This window comes from Drosophila sechellia, chromosome 2R (assembly GCF_004382195.2).
Source record: "Drosophila sechellia strain sech25 chromosome 2R, ASM438219v1, whole genome shotgun sequence".
Taxonomy (NCBI): Eukaryota; Metazoa; Arthropoda; class Insecta; order Diptera; family Drosophilidae; genus Drosophila; species Drosophila sechellia.
Genome location: NC_045950.1, coordinates 3,768,496 through 3,778,311, shown reverse-complemented (window position 1 = coordinate 3,778,311; position 9,816 = coordinate 3,768,496). Strand labels below are relative to the sequence as shown.

General features: G+C 49.6%; 3 protein-coding genes across 3 annotated transcripts; all 3 read left to right on the top strand.

Moving 5' to 3' along the window:
- Positions 1-99: 99 nt before the first annotated feature.
- On the top strand, positions 100-3,282 carry LOC6608006 (DNA replication licensing factor MCM4). The gene is made up of 7 exons (XM_002032718.2): positions 100-294; positions 360-670; positions 730-1,658; positions 1,719-2,090; positions 2,152-2,518; positions 2,577-3,029; positions 3,086-3,282. The coding sequence occupies exons 1-7, from the start codon at positions 222-224 to the stop codon at positions 3,179-3,181; spliced, it is 2,601 nt and encodes an 866-aa protein (XP_002032754.1). The 5' UTR covers positions 100-221; the 3' UTR covers positions 3,182-3,282.
- Positions 3,283-3,690: 408 nt separating this feature from the next.
- Positions 3,691-5,981, top strand: LOC6608005 (mesoderm induction early response protein 1). Its single transcript, XM_032714311.1, has 3 exons — positions 3,691-4,452; positions 4,517-5,112; positions 5,181-5,981. Exons 1-3 carry the CDS (start codon positions 3,717-3,719, stop codon positions 5,607-5,609), a joined length of 1,761 nt encoding a protein of 586 aa, XP_032570202.1. The 5' UTR covers positions 3,691-3,716; the 3' UTR covers positions 5,610-5,981.
- A 637-nt stretch (positions 5,982-6,618) lies between these two features.
- Positions 6,619-9,118, top strand: LOC6608004. Its single transcript, XM_002032716.2, has 2 exons — positions 6,619-8,004; positions 8,071-9,118. The coding sequence occupies exons 1-2, from the start codon at positions 7,761-7,763 to the stop codon at positions 8,901-8,903; spliced, it is 1,077 nt and encodes a 358-aa protein (XP_002032752.1). The 5' UTR covers positions 6,619-7,760; the 3' UTR covers positions 8,904-9,118.
- The last annotated feature ends 698 nt before the right edge of the window (positions 9,119-9,816 follow it).

The window sequence follows — 9,816 nt, the reverse complement described above, 5'->3', positions numbered from 1 at the left end:
CAAAACACCCCAGGGAGCACCAATTATTTGGCGCGCAATGGCCTGCAGCGAAATTTTCAGCACTGCCCAACTTACCCAGTGGTATTCTTCAACACTGCAGCAGTTATTTTCCCGCCAATTTTTAGCTGGTCTGTCCCACCGCATCGCCAGAGTTTTCGTTTCACAACAGCTACAGTTTTCGCCAAGGACGCACGGATTAAATAAATATCTTCTCTAAGGAAATGTCAAGCCCCGTTCGTTCGCCCAGTGTTGGAGGTGCGACGCCCAAACAAGGCGCCCGCACACCGACTAGAGGTGAGTATCGGCGTGCCACAAAAAGTGTGTTCTGTTTGCAAAGCAAGCGTCTTGTCTGCTTACAGGCATTGCGTCGCAAGATGTGGAGACACCCATGCGCATGGGTCCCGGAAGGACTGTCCGGCCCTCGGACAACATCAGTTTGCCGCCCACCTCGCCGGGAAACATCAGCTTGCCAGCCACCAGTCCAGCTCGAGGATTGGGTGCGAACATGAGCGAGATCGATCTGAGTTCGCCCCTGAACTACGGCACACCCAGCTCGATGGGCTCCATTCGAACCCCTCGTTCCGGAATTAGAGGCACTCCGCTTCGGGCGCGGCCCGATATAAGAACGGACAAGCGCATCCGCCAGGTGGCCATTGGCGGGGGCTCTGGGGTAAGTGTACGCCTGCAACTCATTTTGGAAACCTGAACTCACTTCAGCCCCTTTTACAGCTGGAACCCATTCCTGAGAAGGGCTCTGAAACCACCGATCCCGTCTCGGAATCTTCGCAAGCACCTCAGCTCGTCGTCTGGGGAACCAATGTTGTTGTCAGCCAGTGCAAATCCAAGTTCAAGTCGTTTATTATGCGCTTTATTGACCCCAGTGCCGAGCAGGACGAAATCTCCGAGAATATCGATGTTAACCAGCCACTGTATCTCCAGAAACTGGAGGAGATTCACACATTGGAGGAGCCCTATCTGAATCTCAATTGTGCCCATCTCAAGACCTTCGATCAGGACTTGTACCGCCAGTTAATTTGCTATCCGCAGGAGGTTATTCCTGGCTTTGATATGGCAATAAACGAGATGTTCTTTGAGCGCTATCCAGCCGCTCTTCTGGAGCACCAGATTCAGGTGCGCCCCTTCAACGCGGACAAGACGCGCAACATGCGATCCCTAAATCCCGAGGATATGGACCAGTTGATCAGCATTAGTGGCATGGTCATTCGCTCGTCGAACGTCATTCCCGAGATGCGCGAAGCCTTTTTCAGCTGCAACATCTGTTCCTTCAGCACAACCGTCGAGGTGGACCGCGGTCGCATTAACCAGCCCACGCTCTGCACCAACTGCAACACGAACCACTGCTTCCGTTTAATCCACAATCGATCAGAGTTTACGGATAAGCAGCTTGTCAAACTCCAGGAGTCTCCTGATGACATGGCGGCGGGACAGACTCCGCATAATGTGCTTTTGTATGCTCACAACGATCTGGTGGACAAGGTGCAGCCGGGTGATCGCGTCACGGTCACAGGCATCTACCGGGCGACGCCGCTGAAGACTGGAGGCCTCAGTTCGTCGGTAAAAAGTGTGTACAAGACGCACGTCGACGTGGTTCACTTCCGGAAGGTGGACAACAAGCGACTGTACGAGGAAGAGGAGGGGTACGTCTTGCATTCTATTACTGGTTAAAATAAAATTTGCTAATTTTAATTACCTACCAGCAAGGATCACATCTTCCCGCCAGAACGCGTTGAGCTGCTTCAATTGCTGGCCAAGAAACCGGACATCTATGACCGCCTGGCCAGGGCCATTGCGCCATCTATTTACGAGAACGACGACATCAAGAAAGGCATCTTGCTTCAGCTCTTTGGTGGCACCAAGAAGAAGCATGCAACTCTCGGCCGTCAGAATTTCAGATCGGAAATTCACCTGCTGTTGTGCGGTGATCCGGGTACTTCCAAGTCCCAGATGCTGCAGTACGTTTTCAACCTCGTGCCAAGATCACAGTACACCTCCGGTCGCGGTTCATCGGCCGTGGGTTTGACTGCCTATGTGACCAAGGATCCGGAGACTCGCCAGCTGGTTCTGCAAACGTAAATCTAAAAGATAGAGTGAGTTTCGAATTTAGGTTGTAATCTTACGTCTTCTTTTCAGAGGTGCACTGGTTTTGGCCGATAATGGAGTTTGCTGCATTGACGAGTTTGACAAGATGAACGACTCGACACGCAGTGTGCTGCACGAGGTGATGGAGCAGCAGACCCTGAGTATTGCCAAGGCGGGCATCATCTGTCAGCTAAACGCAAGGACCTCTATTCTTGCTGCCGCCAATCCCGCCGAGTCTCAGTGGAATAAGCGCAAGAACATCATTGATAACGTCCAGCTTCCGCACACCCTCTTGTCCCGCTTCGACCTAATCTTTCTGGTCCTGGATCCCCAGGATGAGATATTTGACAAGCGACTGGCCAGCCATTTGGTATCATTGTACTATGTGACGCGTCATGAGGAGGAGGATACCATGTTTGTGAGTAGCTTTTCTTGTAATTTTCGGGAATACATCTGTTACATCTAAAAATTTTCAGGACATGAGCGTTCTGCGCGACTACATCGCCTATGCCCGCGAGCATCTGTCGCCTACGTTGTCGGATGAAGCGCAACAACGACTCATTCAGGCCTACGTGGACATGCGAAAGGTGGGCGCCGGTCGTGGCCAGATCTCTGCTTACCCGCGCCAGCTGGAGAGTCTCATCCGACTGTCGGAGGCGCACGCCAAGGTGCGGCTCAGCAACCAGGTGGAATTGCTGGACGTGGAGGAGGCTTGGCGGCTTCATCGCGAGGCTCTCAAGCAGTCGGCCACGGATCCCCTGTCCGGCAAAATCGACGTGGGCATCCTCACCACCGGCTTATCAACAGCCGCCCGCAAAAAGCGCGCCGATCTGGTGGCAGCCATCAAGGAAAACCTCAAGAAGAAGGGCAAAGTTCTCACAGTTCCCTATCAGAAACTGTTTAACGATATTAAGGAAGGATCCCAAATTGTAAGTTCTAATATAATATTTATAATAACATCAATATAAACGATAATTTGTTACAGATGATCACGCGCGAGCAATTTGAAGATGCCCTGAAGGAGGTGCAAGATGAGGGCGCAATTGTTGTCATGGGAAAGAACACCATTCGTATTTGTTAATTTTATTATATTTATCTCATTCAAAACCAACCGGAAAATCATTCATTCCTATTTTTAAGCGCAACTACAAAAATGTTTCCAATAAAAAATTTCAAATAATGCGTTTCTGTTTTATCAATTAATATGTAAAGAAAAATTCCAAGCAATTAAATTATTTGGAAAGTATGTATATTGCGGTAGGTAAATAATTGATTGATATTTGAAAATAATTGTTTACTTTTCGGGCATTTTATGCTGTAAAATATATGCATATGGCGACGTGGAAAATGCTGTCAAGCTTGCTAAGATATTGACAAAGTGATTTATACATAAAAAGAGCTCAATCACTCAAATTTAAAAAGGCAGAAAAACGAAATCTTAAAATTCGAGTAATTAATCCTTACTGTGGAAAGCCACCAAAAACAAATTCTGAATATATAGGAATACCCCAACTAAAAAAGGAATATCCCAGATAGTGCCGTTTTTTAGCGCATTTGCGCAGGCGAAGTGCAGATATTTTGGCGCTCTGGCCGCTGCCACACTGTGTGTACGGAAAATGATGGAGTTCGGGAAATCATCGGATCACTCCCAGCACAGCGCTTCCGAGGCGTCGGCGGACTCCGGCAGCCTGGCCAACAGCGATCTGGCCGTCACGCCCACCAAGCGGGAGCGCCGCAAGTCGCCGGCCACCAGTTCGGACAACAACAGCACCAGCGTCCAACCGCCAATGTCGCCGTCGTCCTCGGTGGCGGACACCACCTTTGAGCCCACCATCGACATGATGGTCAACGACTTTGACGACGAGGCCACGCTGAACGAGGAGGAGGCTCTGGCGGACATGGAGGCGCACAGTGCCGAGGACGAGATCGCCACGCTGCGGGAGGAGAGCGAGATGCCCATCGAGGAGCTGCTGGCCAAATATGGCGGCACAGCGGCTTCGCCTGCAGTGAGCAGCTCGAACCGTTCCGGCAGCAGTACACGACGTGCACGTAGGGCCACCAAGCGCCAGTACCAGGAACTGGACACGGAGACGGCTCACACGTCGACCTCCACTTCGAGCAGCGCGTCGCAACTGGAGAAACACGACAACATAGACCAGGAGGAGGAACCCAAGGAGGTGGCGGATAAGCTAGCATCACCCCCAGAGTCAGGAGAAGCTTCGTCCGTGGACACGGAGGATGCGCAAAAGTATGAGGGGATCAAGAAACAGCATCGCTCACATTTGCTGGACCTGTATCCAGATGAATCCTTCGTCGATCTGGCGCCCACATGCGGAGAGGAGACGGAAAGATGTAGGTTTAAAAATAGAACGTGACAGAATCTAATTATCACTCCCATTATGTAACACTTTTTTAGTCACTCCACTGCAAACGCTGTTCGATGAAGTGGAGGCCGAGGAGGAGGAGGAAAGCGAATCCGAGTTGGACGATGCTCGGAAGATAATAATGGTGGGTCACGACTATCAGGCTGAAATTCCGGAGGGGCTCTCGCAATATGGCGACATATTACCATATGAGAACGAGGATCAGTTAATCTGGGAGCCCAGCCAAGTCAGCGAGCGCGAGGTGGAGGAATATCTGGCTAAAATACAGGAAACCCGATCCATAGTTCCACCGGAGGACGGGGCAGAGACTACGGCGGGCGAAGAAGGTGCAGCTACAGGTGCTACTATCGAACCGCCGGCTCCTATTACAGCTCCAGCCACGCCTCCGAAGGCTCCGCCTGCGTCAAATGGCGCTGGCGATCAGGAGCTGGTGGTAAAGGATAACGAGCAGGCGCTCCATCTGCTTGTCCAGTGCGGTTACGACTTCAAAGAAGCCCTGCGACGCAAGCGCATGAACGTCCTGCCTCTCACTGATACCATGAGCAGCTGGTCCGAGGACGAGTGCTTAAAGTTCGAGGAGGGCATTCAGCGGTTCGGCAAGGACTTCTATCAGATACGTCAAAACCAGGTAAAGGAGCGTCCATTGCCTGCGGATCGCCCTAGCAAGTAATCTATGGGCTCGTTGGGCTCTTTCAGGTGCGCACTAGAACCATGCGCGAACTGGTCCATTTCTACTATCTGTGGAAGAAGAGTGAGCGCCGGGATCAGAGCTTTGCTTTAAACGACACCATCGATCACATGGACGTTTTCATCAACGAGGCGGGCGCTGGCAACGGAAGTGGTAATGGAAATGGTGCTGGGATCGTATCGGGCACCGCTAACAGCAATGGTAGCTGTTCACCGCATAGCAGCAATGGTCACAGCAATGGGGACTTGTCTGCCCTGGAGAAGGATACCGTCGCAAGTCCGCGAAAGCCCGCCTCTAAGAGCTATTCTATTATGACCGGAAGTCAGGCGGTAGGTAATCCTTCCGGAGGAAACAGAAAGCGGTGCACGTCCGTATCCCTGCCCCTGGAGGACGAAGACAACAACGTCGAGGAACAACCCAGCCTGTCCGTCGTGTAAACGCCACCTCGATCACCATCACCATCTTCATTATCAATACCAAGCGCAGGCGCTTTCGATTCGGTTGGGCCAGGCGAAGTATTAGCAGGGCGCTTCATTACCATTACCACTCACTATAAATATGCATACTGTACGTGTAGTATATACCATATGTCTAAACATATATATTCCAGATTCTTAAATCGACATCTCTCATAACCCGTAAAGAATTTGTCTATTGTTAAGTGTGCGATTCGTCTATTTGTTACATGTGCGTGTGGATTCCGGAACCAAGTACTTATCGCTTATATATACAATATATTTTCGCTCAATCCTTGAGTTTCGTTGAATGTCAATAAATGTCAATAAAGTCAATCTATTGTGTTTTCTGGAGATCTCGAGATTTGACAAAATGTTTTAAAACGACAATAATTTAGTGAATTTCAATTCTCAATTTAAGAAAAGTTAATGTATGTTACAACAGATACATACATCGAAAGCTTTGTATACTCACAGGTAAGATTCGCTACAAATCAGATACTAATATTACATAAAAGTACATGTTAGATGAGTATTTTTTTGTATTTTATTTGGTTCATTAAAGTCAAAACAAAGGCGGAAGTATGCGTCATATTAATGATTTATTCGGCCTAGTCTTTTCCTCTTTAAAAACCTTTATCTACATATAGAAGAAACAATATTTAAACGAAATTTAACGAGATCATAATTATATAACTACCGTTTTTTGATTTATCATTAGTTTAATCGCTACTTAAAAGACAAGCTTAAGGATTTCAAATCACCATCTTAGCGAAAGATGAATCGTACTCCGTATTCCTTAAAAGTTAACCGGATCGGAAACAAAGAACCGGTCCGTATAAATATACATACATATCTCGTATACATAGATACGTAGGCATGTCTGTATTTTTTCCCCAGTTTTCTTTGCAAGACGTTCTTGAAAATGGCCAATTACGGTGTTGGATTCCCATTTATTGGCCGCCGTCTGTCCACGTACATTGTGCATACGAATGTGTGTGTGTGTTTTTCGCAGTGTGGGTAGAAAGACGAGTATAAATTGCGGCGAGGATCAAATGTCAGGCTGAAACCCAACCGCAAAGCTACAGAAGATCTGATAAATAACCCCGGTCGCCACTTGTCGTGTCTGCTTCACTTGCATTTTCGCAGTCCCAAGAAGAGGAGACTCAACCCGAAAGCATATACGTACAAGCAAACATATGTACGTGTGTACACATACATATACAGACAACGGATACAGTCTTCGGTTCCAGGCTCACGATCGTTCCAGCTGGAGCTTCTCGTCTATATGTAGAAATGTATGTACGCTGTGGCGGTGGCTCCACTGGCGTGGCGTGAATTTTGTACGTTCCCTCCAGCTCCATTTCCAAGCGGCCCAGCCAGCCGACCGTAGTAAAATCCAGTTTTGATAAAAATAAACAAAGTACACTACACCGCTCTCTATACGCTACACTATGAATTTCCAGTCAAAGCGGCCGGGTCACCTGGAAAAGGATCTCCTTTCGCGTAACGAGAGGGAGGGGCATAGAGCTCTCTGGAAAGACTTTTACCGCTAAAGCGCGACATGTCCGCTCAAGTTGCTGTACGGCTGGAATTCTATTGCAATATACGCTTTTCGGTGCAGAGCATATTGGATTCGTTACGGTGGGCCCACAACGGCGAAGTTAACAACCGTAAAAAGCGCAAATACGACACACAGAGTTGCGGCCAGCGCAGCGGAAGCTTAACATCCGGATAATATTGCCAGGCAACTCAGTTGTTGTTCTGCCGCCTCGCCTGCGCCTGCTTCTTCTTCTGCTTCTTCTTCCTCTTCTTGGGTCTTCGTTCGTGGCAAAGCCTGTTGCTCAAGCCTCTCTCCTTCTTCCCGATCCCGCTGCTCCGCCTTTGCCTTTGCCTGTGCCGTCGCAACCAGCTCCGTCCGCTCTTTCCACAATTCTCTCTCGGCACCGCCAAAAGGCACGTAAACTGGTTGTTGCTGGCTGGGCCGTACACTTCGTGGTGCCCGTATTTTTCGTATTTTCAGTGCTGCCTGAACGCTTGAGCTGCGCGAGTCGCTTGCCGGGAAACTCGGAGTTGGAATCGGAACTGGATCTGGCTAACTAGCTATCGGAAATTGGCCACTCGGATCTGGACATGGAGATGGCCTACAATGCGTCATCGTCGGCGGCCTCCGTTGGCTCTGCCTCTGCCGCCGCCTCTGCCACCGCCTCCTTCGCCTTCACCAACACCGCCAAGCTGCCCATCGAAACGGTGAAGCGCCTGATTGCCGCTGTTTCACGACGTCCGATGTTGTGGCTGCGCAACAATGCCAATGGCCAGAAGCGCAGCGACATCACGCCCGTTTGGTTCGAGGTGGGTCAGGATGTGAATTTGCCAGGTTAGTGTATGACTGACTATTTCTCCTCTGCGCTCCCCGCTTAAATGACTGACCCCCCTTTCACAGCCGACATCTGCCGCATTAAGTGGGGCCACCTGAGGGACAACTTTCGCAAGGTGTACATACGCAATAACCTGTCCAATGAGACGCCCTCTTCGTGGCGCTTCTACAACGACATGCGGTTCATGGAGCCCGCCGTTCACGAGAATATCATGCGTCAGACGCGGAGCAGCAGCAAGAAGCACCCACCCGGACACTGGACGGAGAACAATAATGTGCTGGGGCCGGACAAGTATGACTCAATGCCCATTGTGGCTACGGAGCCCATATGCGAGCTCAGCCACAGCTATGACTCGGAGCTACACCAGCCCAGCTTCTCGGACATCAGTTCGTTCTTCGAGGATCGCGACTGCCAGCCGCCGGAGAATAAGAGATTTAAGTCGGAGCCGAGTCAAAGGGAGGAGGACGAGGAGGATGACGATGACTTCGACGAAGATGCCGCCTCGGAGAACTTGGAAGAGGAACGCGCAAATCGTGCCGACGCTTCCAGTTCTGGTGTATTCACCATAGAAGTGCTCGATGACGACGACGAAATGGAGCAGGCGGTGGCCAAGACCAAGGTGAATAACACTAGCCACGGCGGATGCATCCTGAAGAGCGAGCAGGAGGCCAAGGTGTTCTCCAACTCACAGTCACCCCCCGCCGATATGCCATTCAAGTATATCAGCACGGATGCGGCCACGAATACGGATCCCTCGGGTGGAGATCTCCAGGACGAGGCGGATCGGATGTTCCTGCTCAGTCTGATGCCCTTCCTGCAAAGATTGGACAGCCGTCGGCGTCTGCGCGTGCGCCAGAAATTGCAGAACGTGCTCATCGAGGAACTGGAGTTCGGCTGAGGACGCGCATGTCCGGGGGAATGTGGGGAGATGTACTTTATAGGCCTAGCTTACAGTATTATAAGAACGCGACTGACTAACTCTGTGAATCTGCCTACATACGTAGCATGTAATCAGTATTCCGGCCTGCTTTCCTTCATACCAACACTTCAATACATACCATATTGCATTACAATACATATTTACACTTCAAATAGACGATCACGCCAGCATGATTACTTGTTTCTTCCTCAGGATAACCGCTCACTTTTACCTGTATCTGCGTTCCGGTGCACCTGCGCCTTTTACCTGCGCACCCCGCCCGCAGTTCGAGTTCCCAATTATCCACGGCCACGGCTGTTGCAATTGCATTTTTCCAGCCACAGCGGCTCAAAATTTCTGTCAGTGCAAAACAAGTTCTTTAAGGGTGGTGCACGCGGCAACAACAACAACAAGGTGATTCCATCCGCATTTTCGCGCCACATGCGTCGTTAATGCTAATGTTCCGCGCTCTCGCTCGCTCTCTCCGCTCACCAATCTCAATGCTCTCCGGATGGACGAAACTTGGTCAAGCGTAGGCAGCTTGATACTTCCCTATTGGTGTGTGGTGTTTTTCGGCTGAAAGAAGAAGAGAGAAGAAAGGAGGAGGAGAAAACATCTCCCCATGTTTTTAAAATTTTTCAATGATTCAAGGGCTTTCGTTGAATAGTTGCGGGCCTAACAGTTCTGGGATTTGCTTAATAGGGTCCAATTGGATGGAGGTTAACTTTCTAGAACTCAGCAAGCTCATCTTCTAAATATAGAGTCTGAAATTTAGTCGCTGAATTTATAAAAATTTCTAATTATTCTTGCATTGAAACTTAAATGTTCTTTTCGAAACTCACTAAGCAAGTGTTTATTTAACCTTAAATTTTTGAAAACCAAATTCTATATA

Bases quoted from the DNA above. Each gene is read 5' to 3' on its own strand.
- LOC6608004 (XM_002032716.2), top strand. From the start codon at position 7,761: ATGGAGATGGCCTACAATGCGTCATCGTCGGCGGCCTCCGTTGGCTCT. The intron at 8,005-8,070 runs GTTAGTGTATGA...CCCCTTTCACAG, and splicing joins TCAGGATGTGAATTTGCCAG to CCGACATCTGCCGCATTAAG.
- LOC6608005 (XM_032714311.1), top strand. From the start codon at position 3,717: ATGATGGAGTTCGGGAAATCATCGGATCACTCCCAGCACAGCGCTTCC. The intron at 4,453-4,516 runs GTAGGTTTAAAA...ACACTTTTTTAG, and splicing joins CGGAGAGGAGACGGAAAGAT to TCACTCCACTGCAAACGCTG. The intron at 5,113-5,180 runs GTAAAGGAGCGT...GGGCTCTTTCAG, and splicing joins ATCAGATACGTCAAAACCAG to GTGCGCACTAGAACCATGCG.
- LOC6608006 (XM_002032718.2), top strand. From the start codon at position 222: ATGTCAAGCCCCGTTCGTTCGCCCAGTGTTGGAGGTGCGACGCCCAAA. The intron at 671-729 runs GTAAGTGTACGC...CCCCTTTTACAG, and splicing joins CCATTGGCGGGGGCTCTGGG to CTGGAACCCATTCCTGAGAA. The intron at 2,091-2,151 runs GTAAATCTAAAA...TCTTCTTTTCAG, and splicing joins CGCCAGCTGGTTCTGCAAAC to AGGTGCACTGGTTTTGGCCG.